The sequence below is a fragment of the Neocloeon triangulifer genome, unplaced genomic scaffold (assembly GCF_031216515.1).
Source record: "Neocloeon triangulifer isolate White Clay Creek 2 clone unplaced genomic scaffold, ASM3121651v1 ptg000013l, whole genome shotgun sequence".
NCBI classification, from domain to species: Eukaryota; Metazoa; Arthropoda; class Insecta; order Ephemeroptera; family Baetidae; genus Neocloeon; species Neocloeon triangulifer.
Genome location: NW_026775555.1, coordinates 3,570,709 through 3,585,478, shown reverse-complemented (window position 1 = coordinate 3,585,478; position 14,770 = coordinate 3,570,709). Strand labels below are relative to the sequence as shown.

General features: G+C 37.8%; 3 protein-coding genes across 5 annotated transcripts; 1 reads left to right on the top strand and 2 right to left on the bottom strand.

Annotated features, from left to right (window-relative positions):
* Positions 1 to 47: 47 nt before the first annotated feature.
* Positions 48 to 9,579, bottom strand: LOC132198620 (neurotactin). Of its 3 annotated transcripts, none has more exons than XM_059622743.1 (13): positions 9,330 to 9,579; positions 5,129 to 5,413; positions 4,412 to 4,618; positions 4,153 to 4,344; positions 3,195 to 3,308; positions 2,927 to 3,026; positions 2,731 to 2,869; positions 2,271 to 2,672; positions 2,035 to 2,149; positions 1,876 to 1,977; positions 1,512 to 1,815; positions 1,203 to 1,454; positions 48 to 1,087 (listed from the first exon to the last, which is right to left on the bottom strand). In XM_059622743.1, exons 2-13 carry the CDS (start codon positions 5,411 to 5,413, stop codon positions 729 to 731), a joined length of 2,571 nt encoding a protein of 856 aa, XP_059478726.1. In that variant the 5' UTR covers positions 9,330 to 9,579; the 3' UTR covers positions 48 to 728. The 3 variants fall into 3 exon arrangements, with proteins under 3 accessions (XP_059478726.1, XP_059478727.1, XP_059478724.1); XM_059622744.1 differs by lacking the exon at positions 9,330 to 9,579 and adding an exon at positions 7,569 to 7,703; XM_059622741.1 differs by lacking the exon at positions 9,330 to 9,579 and adding an exon at positions 5,831 to 5,955.
* A 1,600-nt stretch (positions 9,580 to 11,179) lies between these two features.
* LOC132198674 (vacuolar ATPase assembly integral membrane protein VMA21 homolog) lies at positions 11,180 to 11,794 on the top strand. The gene is made up of 2 exons (XM_059622831.1): positions 11,180 to 11,365; positions 11,432 to 11,794. The coding sequence occupies exons 1-2, from the start codon at positions 11,348 to 11,350 to the stop codon at positions 11,684 to 11,686; spliced, it is 273 nt and encodes a 90-aa protein (XP_059478814.1). The 5' UTR covers positions 11,180 to 11,347; the 3' UTR covers positions 11,687 to 11,794.
* A 116-nt stretch (positions 11,795 to 11,910) lies between these two features.
* Positions 11,911 to 14,658, bottom strand: LOC132198673 (translation initiation factor eIF-2B subunit epsilon). Its single transcript, XM_059622830.1, has 12 exons — positions 14,537 to 14,658; positions 14,277 to 14,426; positions 14,065 to 14,189; positions 13,829 to 14,011; positions 13,363 to 13,776; positions 13,189 to 13,311; positions 12,979 to 13,129; positions 12,793 to 12,862; positions 12,632 to 12,742; positions 12,306 to 12,574; positions 12,118 to 12,252; positions 11,911 to 12,065 (listed from the first exon to the last, which is right to left on the bottom strand). The coding sequence occupies exons 2-12, from the start codon at positions 14,376 to 14,378 to the stop codon at positions 12,000 to 12,002; spliced, it is 1,749 nt and encodes a 582-aa protein (XP_059478813.1). The 5' UTR covers positions 14,379 to 14,426; positions 14,537 to 14,658; the 3' UTR covers positions 11,911 to 11,999.
* Between the last annotated feature and the right edge of the window lie 112 nt (positions 14,659 to 14,770).

Genomic DNA, 14,770 nt, shown 5'->3' with positions numbered 1-14,770 from the left:
TGTACAAAAGGAGAAATATATTATAAATGAAACTCATTAACTTGTTTGTGCATTTTATTTTCTTAATAATGTTACAAGACTTATTCATTTGCTACTTTTAAAAAGAATCGCCAGCACACTGCGTGTTGTTTACATTATGATTCACACCAAGGGGCTATGGTACACGGTAAAAATGCTAACGCTTACCAATGAGCTACAATATTATGTATATAGTGTATGCAATACGAGCATTGTTATTTAAATGCAGAATTCCATTTGCTTCTTGGAGCAGCAGTAAAAATTAGTTTTTTTTTTCATTTGTCGGGGAAGAGTTTTTAAATGGAAGTTAAAAGTTTGTTTAGTACTTGTTGAGCTTACAGCTTACAAAAGGAGAGAGGCGCGGGGGTTAAAAAGCGAACGAGATTTGCTGCTACAGCTATGATTGATTTTCTTACAGGTCAGTCTCATTCATAAATAGGCGGTATAAAGCAATCACGATAATCATAACAATCTTTTTAAAGTACTCAAAAATGAATTCAGGTGGCTATTCTTAACCTTAAAATAGAGTTGACACAAGTCCAATTATTCAAAATGCTTTTTACACAAATTAATTGCTAAAATTCATAGAGAGCTCATATTTTTGGCATGATTTGGTCCAGGTGGTTTCTTTTGTAATTCGTCGTTGCGAGCATTTGAGTAAATTTGGCACGCAAAAAGGTCCATTTGAGGATGTATGATTATTTTGTTTTTTACTCAACACGAGCATAATTGCTGGTGAGCCCCCTTTGGATCCAGAAGTCGCAGTTGTTATAAGAGCTCTTGATCGAGACGTCTTGACCGACCATTATGATGTTTTGAGGCAGAGCGGAGCTTCGCTCCGAGCCCGAGGCACCTGGTGGGAGCTCCTGGTGCCACACGAAGCGGTAGAAGAAGTTCTGCATGGCTGAGAGGTATCGCTTCTCCTCAGGGCTGTGTGCCTCGTACAGACCCAGAATCGCTTCAATGTCGGCGCCCATGTCAGCAACGTTGCCGTAATAGTTAGAGTTGCGTGTTTGCGTCACAACGTAGAAGTGCACCGACGAGGCATGACGATTGCCGGTTTTCATGGCTGCAAATTGAAAGGGAGAAATTATCATGAGACAAGGTTTGGTTGAAATCAAAATTTTAGGGTAATACAACTTCTTCATTATAGAATATAAATCTGTTAAAATTTTAAAACTTACTTGTAGACTTTACAGAGGCAAGTTCCTTTGCAGTTTGGTACAGAGGGCAAATGGTGCGGAGGTCACTGATCATAGAAGCAAGCTGAGGCCATGAGGGCGGTTCGTAGCGCTTCAGCACCTCGCCAAATATGCCATTCGGCACATTGCTAGATCCCAGCACTGAGCCGCGCACATAGTTCTCAAAGTTCACTCTCTGGGTCCAATCCTTCTTTGATTGCAGTTCTTTGGTTGCTTCAACATGGGCAGTTGTTCCTATTTAATATAGAAATTCAGTAATGGGTTCCGGTTTGGTAAAACTTTATAAATTACCAAAGACGACTTTGTATGGAAGGCCGTTCTCCCTCCAGGCGTTCATCAGGTTTTGGCGCACCACCACTCCATCCTGAATAATCCAGTGGTGCTGGTCAATTGGTGGAGGTCCAATGGGCAACTCGGACTTCCAGATGTTCTTCTTCCAGTCTTCAGGAACGCGGTCTAGAATGTCTTCGGGATCAAGGCGTCGAACGCACTCTGCTGTAGGGCAACCGACTGCGTTGAAAAACTCTCGACCAGCACTTTCCGCATCCTTCAACGTCTGGTTTGCGAGGACTCCAGAGCCACTGCTCAGCCACACCTATTTAATTAATTTAAAACATAAATTCATATTTTTAAGCTGATAATATTAAAAACTCACCTGGTTGAAGAGCCTTTGGATGGGCGCCTCTCTGCGCTTACCGAGAGCAGTCAGCGCCGTTACAAGGGAGGCACCAGCTCTGTGTCCAACAACGGTAACAGCCTGAAGAAAAATATTTAAAAAAAACGCTCGAAATATTTGGAAGATAAAATCACTTACATCAGGGTCACCTCCAAAGTGCTCAATGTTGATTTGGACCCACTCGAGTGCAGCTATAACGTCAGTGAGCGCGTAATTGCCAGAGTGTGGTGGATAGGTGGTGCTTGAGATTATGCTGAAATCCATTTAATTTTTAATTATTATATAATATTAAATTTTTTTTGTACATTAAAAAGAAAAAAATCTTGGTTTGAATTCTTGTGATTAATATCAAAAAGTTATAATTTGAAATATACCTTGAAGCAAGGAAGCCGAAGGCTCCTAGACGGAATCGAGGCTGCACATAGACAACGTCTCTCTGTCTAGCCATTCCACGTGCCGGTCTAAACGAGTGTCCACCAACCATGGTCTCGGAAGATATGATGACCACGACCGGCAGAGGGGCGTCATGGCGCACACGACGTGTGTACACGTCTAGCGTCAAACAATCTTCATCGCCATCATGAGATCCATTGCGGTAGAGCTGCCAGCATTGATTCGGTCCAGACTCGCTGCTATTGTGGGTCCATGCGCGGAACGTTCCGTTCCAACACTGTTCCAGACTCCGCAACGGCTTGGCAGGTGCGAAGCGCAAGTTGTCCACCGGCGGCACTGCATATGGTATGCCTTTAAATGTGAATTCGCCCTCATCTAGTTTTCTACAAGCAATAATAATTTAATTTTTAGTTTTTTTTTTCAGTATAATAAAAAACCAACCCTTCTACGGGACCGCAGGATGTAACAGTGGTTACGTATGTGCCGTTGATCAGAATTTCATTGTAGCGAGGTCTTCTTGGGCCAGTCACAGCCAGTATGATTAGTAGCAGCAGCAGTGACAAGAAAACAATCAGTCCAACTGAAAATAATTATTAAAATTTAAATATTTGTATAAATATTAATAGAGAATTCTTACTAATGAGGAAACGATGTTGCTGAAAGGTAGACTTCAAGTTGCCCACCAGAGACTCCTCATCGGTTGCAGTTGCGTCTTTCTCTTCAACCTTTTCATTTTTCTAGAACACAGACATGCAAATGATTAGAAGACGAGACCAAAGATATATTTAATTAATATGACAAGTAAATAACTTCTTAAATAATTTTTTTTAAATTTGTGTTAAAAACCCTTGTCATTATCTAGTAAGGAGAACTGTAAAAAATATCATGCTTTTAAAGTAATTTACCTCAGTGCCTAGCTCAACGTCATTGAGCTCCACCTTTTCTAGTCCATCCTCGACGTCTTCACTGTCAAGTTTCTGCTTTTCAGGATCCGTTTCACCTGCCTCAGCGTCCTTCTCCTGCAGACCAGACATGTTATGTGATTCCAGTAATTAAACAACCCCTGCTTCTTTGTTTGCTTTTATACAACACGCTTTGACAAAGAAAATTTATATTGATCGGTTAGCATCCCTCCCTCTTGTCGACTGTCTGGTACGTGTGTGGAAAATGCACTATAGAGTTAAGGCCAGACAACTATCGATTTCACCCCTAGCATCTTTGCGCGCGCCAAAATCAACTTGCAAGCGGGTTTCATTATAAAAAGAGGAAGCGCATTGAATATTGATTTTTTTTTTATTCTAAAGAAAAAGATCTTTATAAAAAATTTATTGTGTTTTATTAAAAATATTATTTCGTTATTAAAATGTATGATTTTTCATGGATTGATAAAGCGTATAACTCACAAATAATTAAATTGCTTGTTTTTCTGTTTATAATAATTAACTACAATAAAACCATTGACTTCTGAATCTAAAAAACCGCGTCAAATACTCAAAGTTGAAGAACAATGAAACCTAGCTTCAAACAACACGTTTAACAGTGAGGGTGAGTAATTGTTCATAAAAAATAGAAATATATTTGATTTAGGCAATATCGAGACAGTCACGTCGTGCAAGTTGCATATTTTCCAAACTTTACTCAACCGCTGCTGCGTGACGTTATGTCAGCATTACGCGCTCATATCCTTTGATAAGTTTCAAAAAAATATAAAAAAATTTAAGAGCAAAAAAAGTGATCCTTCTCGTAACTGGTCGATAAATAAATTAAATTTTCAGCAATGCCAAATCTTATCAATTAAATAGTGTAAAAACCAAAATAAATAAATGTTACTGTATTTAATTACAAAGAAAATGTTACACTGACCTTATTTCTCCTTGGCCAGACAGCTTCGAGAGGCGCCCTGATGGCCTTGAGCAGTTGCGTGGTCCTGGACACTGGTTTCGGCTGCTCGGTTTTCTCTTCCTCTTCCTTCTTTTCTTCTTCCTCCTCCTGGTCTTTATTTTCAGCATCCTCTGCCTTTTCCCCTTTCTCCTCCAATTCAACCGGTTCGCAGCCCTTTTTAAAATACACAAAAAGGGTCAAACTTTACCCATCGAGGAATAATTTTTTCATTTCAACACACCTTCGTGGCAGACTTTTTGAAAGGGTTCGAGGGCATTTTGACCTTAGGAATTTTAGCAAGCACTTCTTTCGACCAAGACTTGGCGGGCACCTTTTCTTCCTCCTCCGCGCCGGCAGCCTCGTCCGTTTTTGTGGGCGACAGAGGAGCCTCCTCACCCTGCAAGAGTTGCTTATCTTCCTCGTTTTCGCCTCCCTCGGTTTTCTTTTCCTGTTCCGAATAAAACAACACACGCATAAGGAAGACGCCAAACTTAAAGTGATCGTATGGTATAAATAAAAGTTTGAAATAAAGGAAACATTTGAATGTTCCAATCACAATAGATTACAAATTATGTTAAAAAAATACAGCTTTTATTCATAAGACTTGTTGGTCTCAGATACTGGGTCAAAGCTGTACAGTTTATAACAATATATCGATTTTTCCATTAGTTGAGTTCCAATAAATAAATAAATCCATTAATGTTCGTATACAGACTCATTGCTTTATTAAAAAAAATTATAATAAGAAAACCTATACCTATATTTTAGCTCAAAATTAATTTTTTTTTTTAAATACAAGAAATAATTTTATTTTCTCCTCTAAATTGATTTTGATGTAAATTGTTGAAATATAAAATTTGATTTTGAATTACTTAGGTTTCATATTCCATTCCAAAGTTTAAATACCAGCTTTGGATGCCTTATTTTAATTTAAATTATTAAAAATAAAAAAACTGACCTTGCGCTCCTTTGATTTGCTGCGGCTGAAGATTGGGGGGATTTTGCTCTTTATGTTTGAAAGACCTTTCTTGAGGCTTCCTTTGCTTTTGGTCGCCTCTTCCACCGTGGCCGCCTCCTCTTCCGGGGCCTCTTTTTGGTCCCCATCAGCTTTGGCCTCTTCCTCAGGAGGCGCGTCTGGTTTTTCAGCAGGTGGCTCGTCTGGCTCCTGCTGCTTCTGCTTCTCCTCCTCCTGGATGTCCAACTTGTCCTGGCTCTTTTTCACATCCTGCTCGATCTCACTCATCTGAAACAATTAATGGTTTTCGGTTTCATTTTAGCTGGAAATATTTACCAAAACATTGAGGAACAATATAATTAAAATATCAATTGCTGCTTAAAAATATTTTCCTCTACGAAACTAGATTCAAGAATCTCTTGAAAATACTTAGGAATTACTTAATGAAATGACACATAATTTTTATTCCCCTCTCAATGATTTTGTAATTATATAAAAAAAAACTATTGGTCTAAAATGAATAACATAATATTTTCTATGGTTTCAAAATTGTAATATTTAATAGAAAAGGGACCCCATATATGAGATTTGTTTAAAGAGCCAGTAAGAAAATAAAGATTAAAAGAAACTATATTTTATTTATTTGATCAGTTCTATTGTTTGAAAAAAAAAATGTTGTTAATGGCCGAGACCGTGATATTATACCCATGTCATACGGGATGTCTAATTTTGAGTCTTCCAACCAAACCGCAACTTGTTCTTATACTACTTCTTCAGCAGCTTTTCTGCTTTTGCTTTTAAATTCCTACTCGTGCACTGCGTTACGGGTGTTGGCTCTCGAGTACGGTTTTGCGGCGTGCTCGGGTTTCTCCTCAAATTACCTTGTTCCCCACTTAAGACGCCCTTTTCAAGCGCGGTCGCATTTTTAATTCTCGCCTCTGTTTATTTCTCTGCAGCATGCTTGCCACCTACACAATTGCACGCTACGTTTGGACACCAGTGTCCAGTTAAATAATAAGAAAAAAATGATGTGTTATCCAAATCTTTATTTTAAAGCACTAAAAATAAGTGCTAAAGAAGCAATGCGGGCTTTTCACATGCACAAGAAGTTATTATTCATTTTTAAGTTCACAATTGGTCGGATCCGTTTCTGATTTTTTTTAATCATGCGGAATTGCACTTAAAAATAAAATCGCGTGACTTTTAAACCTTAAAGGAAACACAATTTTGAAATTTTAATACAAAATAATGGAAAAAATCAAAATATTTCAAGCATTCAGTTTATACTGATATTCTTTTCTACGAAAATGTAACAAAAAGAAATAATATTTATTTTCCTCGTTATTTATTTCTACATTTCTAAAATGTGAATTTGAGCTTTGCAATCAAAAACGAATAAGAGTTGATTTTCATCAAAAATAAAATGGTTGGATGTTGCACATAGATAAAACAAAATGATGAATTTGTCTAAAAAAAAACATGAGCATTGTTTAATTATTAGTAATTCCTCATTTAAAAAAAAATCAAACTAAGAAAACGTTCACATATACGAGAAGAAGTATATTCGACGAAGAATTTTTGAAAGGTGCAGGTTAAATCTATCTCTGTGGAGCAAAAGCACGCACCGGTCGGAATGATGTTTTTGAGAAGGCTTTAGAATCCTGGTCTTTACTCAACAAGGCCAGCACGTTTTCAGTATAACTGTTTTTGAATTGTACGTTTCTTTAACTTCGGGAGCTTGAAGAAAAGCGTTTAGCTGGATAAAGAATTCTGAAGAGACGATCCGTGGGATACATTTAGCAAATTATGCTCCAGTTCACCATATTAGCAAAAGAAATGTCATTTTTAATTTAAAAATAATTATGTGAAAAAACCTGAGTACAAGAGGTTTATTAATCAAAAGCGCACTAATTTTTTGATAGTTCTTTTACTTTTTTAACTCATGTTTTTTTTATACATTACAGCGGGTTTGTCGAATTGACTACTTGTAAAAATAATTTATAAATGGAGAAATGAACCGAATAAAACGAAAAATTAATGGATGAGCCGTAATTACATAGAAATCTTGTAGCCCTATGATTATGTGTTTGAGGATTAAGAGGGACCGTCCCAATGCTGGCAGATAATACGATGGACGCTATTTCTTTGTGTTGTTCCACCGCGACATTGAATTAAAAAAAAAAAGAGGGGACCCCCATCTTAAGCCTGAATTATTTGACGCGCCTTTGACGTGACATCATTGCAGGAATCAAACCAAATAGTTGAAAAGGTCAAGCACCCCTATGGATTTGAACATAAAAAAGGGTATTTTTTAGATTAAATGTGACAAAGTTCATTTAGTCTGCATCACTGAGCTTTCTAAACGAAAAAAAAAATATGAAGTCTGCTTGAATACCAAATTAATTTTAAAGGAATAATGCAAAAATTAACAAAACAATATCACCTTATTAAGTTGACAAACGTTGGTGCGGTTTTAAGCAAATGAATTTAGTATTTTTACTGTTTTTGATGGATTAAATTGCATTTAAAGCAATCCAATGAAAAAAAGAACAGAAAAGGTATATTCAACAGCGCAAGGATGCAAATTGACTCCGTGCTGACACTATTGGAAATGATTTTGTATTCACGCTATGCTTGATAATCCCATGCAGAGCAGATTAGTTTAACAGGACTGCGAGTGTCTGCGATTTTTATGGATTCTTGTCACGTTTTGATGCGCAATTTGCCTATCACCAATAAAAAAATGCTGTTCTATTTATCAATATCAAATTAGATACAAAGAGTGTCGCAAATTGTAAAAAAATATTTTAGCTGACAAAAAAAAATATCATTCGAAGAAGCGAAATAAGACTGGAATAGAAGGAAAGGAAAACATTAAATGCGTAAAGGCTTAATTTTATAGGAGTCAATTTTAATGACCCGCAAAATGTATCGAGTCGGGTGTAGCTTTCTTTTGTTTTGATTATTAGAGTAGTCAACAAAGATTCAAATGACATTCATGGTTTTTATTCTCAACTATCTCAAAACATTTGCATGTTTATTTTTTAAAAAATAGGAAATTGGCTGGCAAAATTCAATATTTGATTTAGACGGTTTCAGTTTATCATTTTTAAAGAAAATAATAAATTTTTAGAGCATAGAAGAAAAGAGAGTCAATCATTTCAGTTTTCCATCTCAAAGATTGGAGGTAAAAAAAAACCAGTTAAAAACAATTTCAGTTTATTAATCATTTGTGAAATTTATTTCTAAATCTTTAAAAATAAGAAAAAACGCTTCTTGATTACTGAATATGAACAATTCTTGCGGAAGCATTTAAAAAAGTGTGTGCTCAGGTTGATTTTGGCGGAAGAAGAAATTGAATTTTTTAAACTTAAAAACGCTTATTTTGGTAAAAAAAATCATTTAGGAGCATGAGTGAAGATTTCCAAAATTATGACTTAGGGTGTGGCAAGGAGAACATAAAAAAGCAACAGCAATAGCGTGCGTGAAATTTCAAATTATTCCTCCGAATGCTCGAGTCAAACGCGTAAATCAAGATTATGTAATTTGTGGCAAGTTGCATGTTTCTCCAACCCTCTTTATTGAAAAAAAAATTAGAGCCGGGTGAATTGTTCACGGTCACGATTGGTTCGGAAATCTGCCGGCGCGGCTTCGGCGTGCACATGCGAGAAAAGCGAAAACATTATATATGAGAAGCAAAGGGTGCGAGAGAGCGACGCCTTAAACGCACCCCCTCTCCCTCGTCCTCCCCTAACAGAAAAACGTGCGTTCCGATCGATATGCAGCGGGCGGCACCCCGAAGCGGCAGCGAAAATAAAAACGCCGCCGAGCCTTCGCAATGAATATTTAAAGATATTTGTTTAATTAATTTCCTTCTTAAATCAAACCCGTTGATTTTTTTGATAAAAATTATTACAATTGTAATTAGAACAGTATTTAAAATGACTAAAAGTATTTATAAGCCTTGCTGTATTATTTTTTTTTTTTTTATTTTTTTATGAGGCGCGTTGACCGATCGATGTTGGGCCAAATCTAGCCACTTGTTTGCATCGAGGCTAAAACGCGCGCGCCCCTAGCTAGCGCCACTTTCTACAGCGAGCCTGTAGCTATTCTTCCCGCGAAAAACCACCCCTATCTTTTGCGCCAAGTCTCTTTAAGGACCTCGTCTTTTTAAAACCGAATCGCCGCTTTTCGCAAAACTCACCTCTGATTTCTCGCCTGGCGAAGGCCGCCTGTCTATTTCTGGACAAATTTGCTGCTCACTCGGCTGTGGCGCCGCGAGTACGTCTCGCTAATCCTCGCACTGACTAAACTACTGCAGCTCACTTTGCCAGTGCAGTCAGTAGTGACGCTTGCCTTCCTTTGATGCTGTCGCAGTCCGGCACCGATTCGGCTCCTAGTGTTGTTTTGCTGCCTCTCTTTTCCTCTCCCTCTCGCGCTTGCACGCAATGCTCGTCGCACACAAACGGCCCTTGGTGGAGAGTTCCCTCCCCCTCCCTCCCCGCCGACTTAACAACCTACTCGTCTTTTGCTGTGTAAGCGACCCTCCAGCCTGCACTTCTCCTATATATGTTACTTTTTTTCACTTTTTACCGGCAACACACACACCGTGTCCTCCCCTTTTCTTCAATTTAAATTTTTAATTTTTACACTTTTTTAAAGCAGTTGTTTTTTAATGCGTTTTAAATCTTTAGGGAATGCAATTCCGGTGATAAAGATCGAAACTTCATTTCCCGCCTTCACGGTGGAATATATAATTGGAATACAAATACACAGGATTTTCACTCCACAGATTTTATAAATCTCAGCCTTGCAGCGAATGCACAAAAGCAGCGCTACGTATGCAACGCGCCTGACACTGATGTCTTCGGGTTGCATACTTTCTCGAATTTCTCATTGATTACCATTTCGTTCGGATTTTTTAATTCGTTACAATTTTTTGCGACACTCATGTAATTTTTCTCTCAACGAAAATAATATTGAAGAGTGTTGAAAATATATTTTTAGTTTAGAAAATTCAAATTATTATTTTATTTCTGATGTATTCAAACAAGATCAGTTTTAAATTTAATCATAATACATTTTCACGTTTCTAAGCAACCGCGAGTTATTTTTTCCCTGCAACAGACTTCCTGGCACACGTCAAAAATATAAAACCAAACTATATAATATAATTCGATAATAATTACTTTGATCAATTTCCACGATAAAACTGCACCATAAAAATTTCAACCGCACGCATACGCCACACGCGAAATTTGAGTGATCAGCACCTGATATTGGCGTACATACAGGAAATCCGGGCACAAAGGCACATTTATTTGTCCAAAACTTATTTGCGTTTGCGCTTCGATCACCCCCGAAAGACCAATAAAATAATTAAATTAATTAAAATTATCATGGTTTGCGCTGGCTCCTGCCCCTATTTTGATAAGCATAGTACTATTTCCAAATTGTTTCCCATATTTTTAATAATTATTATTATTCATTGATCGCGAAAGTGGAAGCTTTCAAAATATATAAATTTAAACAGAAAAAACCCAAAACTATAAAAATAATTTGAATGGAGAATAAATAAATAAATTTCTTTTCAGTGGACAAAACAAGCAATTTTTTTATCCATTTAAGTGGTTTGTAAATAATATTGAAAGATGCAAAAATAAAAAATTGATATACTTTCAATTTTCATAATTATCTCTTAAAAAAGTTAAAACGAAAATATTTTTTAGATTGCTCTATATTAATTGGAATCTAATGCGTTAATAATTATAAAAGTCCGGAATTTTTGTAAACTTTATTAATTACTTTTTTATGGATTCATATTTAAATACATAGTTAAGTTTTTGCATAATTTTTTCCTTTTTTATTATTTATCTTTTTGTTCTACGTATAACGAAAAACGACATTAACATAAACTGATAAGTGACAATGAAAAGGTGCATTAGGCACTTCAACACCACAGTCTTGGCGCACTGTGTGTATTTCTTAGCTAAAGTCGAGAATCGCAAGTGCGCGATTTCTGTGCGGCTGCCGCGAACGCTTATCGCCGGCTCCCCGCTGACCACGCCTCCATTTTCATTCCGACAAAACTTCTTCAAAAGAGTGAGCTCGTGATCTTCTAATTTCCACCGCACTGATAACTGAGAAACTATGAGTTTCTTTACAAGCCACTAAATTTTGCACACCACATTCCGATCGATTCTCAGCCCGCCAGCGATCACAATGAAATCTCCTCAGCAGGTAAAATAAAAATTGAAAAAAAATTGCCTTTTTGTCAACAACTGTTTACATCTCAATTTTAAACAGGAGACGTACAATATTCCGGAGAGGCAGATGTTCAAGACCGTCTTTTTTTACTGCGTGCTCATCATCGTCGCCCCGGTCGCCTCTTTTTTTGTGAGCAAGTATTGTCTTTTTGACGTTCTCATGGGTGAAAGTGTCGCCAGCAATGTTTGGTCGGCGTTGACCTCGGTGGCAGTTTTGCACGCTGCCCTTGCCCTCTTCATTTACCGGGCCTACGCTGAAGTCAGCACGGCGAAGCAACCCGCTAAGCAAGATTAAGAGCTGCTCCCTGAAAGTCTGTTGTTTTGTATATAAGTCGTGTTTTTTGTCAGGTGTATTGATCAATAAAATTAATATATAACTTCTGGAACCATCGGCAGTATAAATTTTGATTTAAAAATTAAAATAATCATTTTATTTTAGAAATTGCAAAATGGGAACAGTGTTGAAATTTAGACAACCATAAATCGTCGGGAAGCTATTTGGCTTGAATAAAAAAAATTTATTTATTTTTCTTCTGAAATAAAGGAGTTTATTAAGCAGAATGTCACTTTGACATAGCCATTGCAACAGACAAAAATTTAGTGAAGACTTAATCAGACTCTTCGGATTCCTCCTCCGCACTCCTAAGCCAAGTGATGAAGGTCCTCATGTTTTGCTAAGAACAGAAAATCATAATTAAAAATGTTAAAATTAAATTTCTGGCTAACCTGTTGTTTTAACTGATCCCCGGCATTATTCTCGAACCACTCGATGATTGGATCCTCTTCGAGTATCTCCCAGTTGTAAAGCAGACCGAGCAATCGAGCTGCTTCCTCGGCATTGTTAGCGCCAGTTGTTACCTCCTGAATTTAATTATGAAAATTTATCAGCTTCAAAAACTAATGAAAATAAAAACCTCCAGAGCTGTGAGGCAGTTGAGTTGGTCCTTGGCACTATTAGAGACGTACTTTGCAAAGATTGGTTTAAAATAAGAGAGCACAACTTTGGCCGGCTGAGAAACCTGCTGAGGCAGCCCAAAAATGACCTTTGACACCCATTGGCTGACCTCGGAAGCAGGGATGTCGTTCGCAAACCGAGACGAGTTGATCTCAACCACAAGATCGTCAGTGTTCACTTTCTCCTTGAATCCTCTCATCAGACTGTCTTGCACTTCGTTGAAGAAAGCTGCCAATATTAAATTATTTACGGGTTGCAAATCAACAAAATTTTAACAGATTTTACATTCATATTCGTCCATCTGGCCAAAATCGTCAGCCTCTTCCTCACTGCTTTCCGTATCACTTGGCTCATTTGCCTCCTTCTGATTTGCATTTTTGCTGGTCAATGTAGAAACTATGCAAAATTAATTAATAAAATTACCGGAAACTTAAGGATTTTATTACATTTCTGCACTTTAGACTTATCTAATTGTGAGTTCGCAGGAGCAAAAATATTGTCTGCCTTGGTGCCTTTCTGCAAAACAACAATACAAATTATCCATCATAAAATGCTGATAAATCGATCAAAAGAATCAAAATCTATTCAAGAAGTTAAAGGCTCGGACAAATTAATTAAATTTAAAATAATACCTCAATAACACAGTTGTCCCAGAGAACAGCGTGGTTTAATTGGACTTCATCTTTTATAACACAGTTTTTGCCTACAACACACATCTTCAAGTGGCAGTTGTTGCCAATTTTCGAATCAGATCCAATTACACAATCTTCAACATCACTTCGTCTGTAAAAAGGGATTTTAAAATTGTGCAACAATAGATTTTTAATTACAATTGCACATACCCTATTCTAACTCCTGGTTGTGAGCAGACATTCTGGTCAATGTTGTAATTAAAAGCTGCATCGGTAAGTAAGAAAGACGCGTCCGGCACCATCGGAAAAGTCCACCGTCTGAGGACATCCATGCTGAAGTCAAAAAATTAGTCAGGCTAGTTAAAATAAGTTCCAGATTTTTACTTCATTGCGTGGTAAGAAGACAAAGAAGCTGCCCTTGCAACATACGCCTGCTCGAGGACGTGCGCATACATGGTGTGTCCTAAAATATCTTCGTTGAGTAGCAGCCCTTTGACGAAGTCGTCTCTCGTTTGAAAATCAAAGTTGTCCGAAAAGATCGGAGGCACCGTTAGAGAACAGACAGCCACGCAGGGGTCCAGCAGGTCAAATCTGAGCTCCACACTCGAGTTGCTCAGCAGCAACTCCGTAGGCACTTCGAGGTCATGGCTGTCCGTCTTGACTCGTTTGTGAAAAACCACACGTCCGTTTGCCAGTCCGAGAGCCAATTCGCGCTCTTGGGAATGGCCCTCGTGCCTGGGGTTGGTGTGAGTGTAAACCATTGTAATGACGGCGTTTTTGTCCTTCAATGCGGTGGCTCTGGAATTGTAAAAATTTTTATATTTAAATATTACTAGAGAGAACTTCATACTTGTGCTTATTGATGATGGGTTTTAGATCGGCAGTGCAGACGGTGTCGGCGTAAAGCAAAAGGAAATTGCCTTGAATGCTGTTGCTGGTGTCCAGTTCTCGCATGAGGTCCCCGAAGGACTGAGATCCTTCGCACGCAACCACCTTCACGGCCATCGATCCTGGCTCGTTCCAACCACAACGCCTTTAATTTTGACATTTGAAAAGCTATAAATTAAAAAAAAAGCAGTAAAATACCCAATATGGTCTTCCAGCTGTTCACTTCTTCGAGCTGTGTACACAAAGGTCTGCTTGACCCCGACATCACTTAGGCACGAGAGGGTGTAGTCAATCGCTTGGATGTTCGCAAAGGGAAGCAGACTCTACGCAAATGAAGAATAAAATTTAGTAAAATATAATGTAAATGTGATGCAAGAAATCAGAAAGATTGGTGCGAAAATTTGAGCAACCTTCAGTCCTGCAGAGCCGTACTCGCTACTGACGAGGTCATCGATGACCACCGCCTGCAGCATTTCTCTTTCTTTCAGGTCATCCTTGTCTCTGGGAGACATTTCAAAATTTTAATTCACGTCTCCAGAAATTCTCAAATTACATTAAGCCTGAAAATATAGAACAAAAATATAAATGCAATTTTTTCCTTGCTACTTAAATTTATAAAAATTGCAAATAAATAAAATCTTTGATTCATATTTCATAAGCTAGTCCTCGCCTTAAGCTACTCAGCTCTCCTGAATGCACTTTTATATTTTACTAAATTGTTGATAATCTTTGAAAACAAAGGGCCTTGCTGGCACGGCTGCTTGATGTTTTGCTTGTGAAGGGGGCGTGGCTGTGCAAGTTTATCGATGAAAGAAACGAGTGGGCGTGGCATTTTAATATCACAACAGAGTTTTGTTTTGTTGGGTGACGCTCGAGAATTCCATTCTTCGGGCATTCGATGTAA

What these genes read in the sequence shown, in the direction of transcription:
- LOC132198620 (XM_059622741.1), bottom strand. An exon ending in GCAACATCGTTTCCTCATTA is followed by an intron (nt 2,870 to 2,926) that starts GTAAGAATTCTC and finishes AATTATTTTCAG; the next exon opens with TTGGACTGATTGTTTTCTTG. An exon ending in ACTTTGGAGGTGACCCTGAT is followed by an intron (nt 1,978 to 2,034) that starts GTAAGTGATTTT and finishes ATTTTTCTTCAG; the next exon opens with GCTGTTACCGTTGTTGGACA.
- LOC132198673 (XM_059622830.1), bottom strand. Translation starts at nt 14,378, where the DNA reads ATGTCTCCCAGAGACAAGGATGACCTGAAAGAAAGAGAAATGCTGCAG. An exon ending in ACGGCTCTGCAGGACTGAAG is followed by an intron (nt 14,190 to 14,276) that starts GTTGCTCAAATT and finishes TCATTTGCGTAG; the next exon opens with AGTCTGCTTCCCTTTGCGAA. An exon ending in TAAGTCTAAAGTGCAGAAAT is followed by an intron (nt 12,743 to 12,792) that starts GTAATAAAATCC and finishes AATTTTGCATAG; the next exon opens with TTTCTACATTGACCAGCAAA.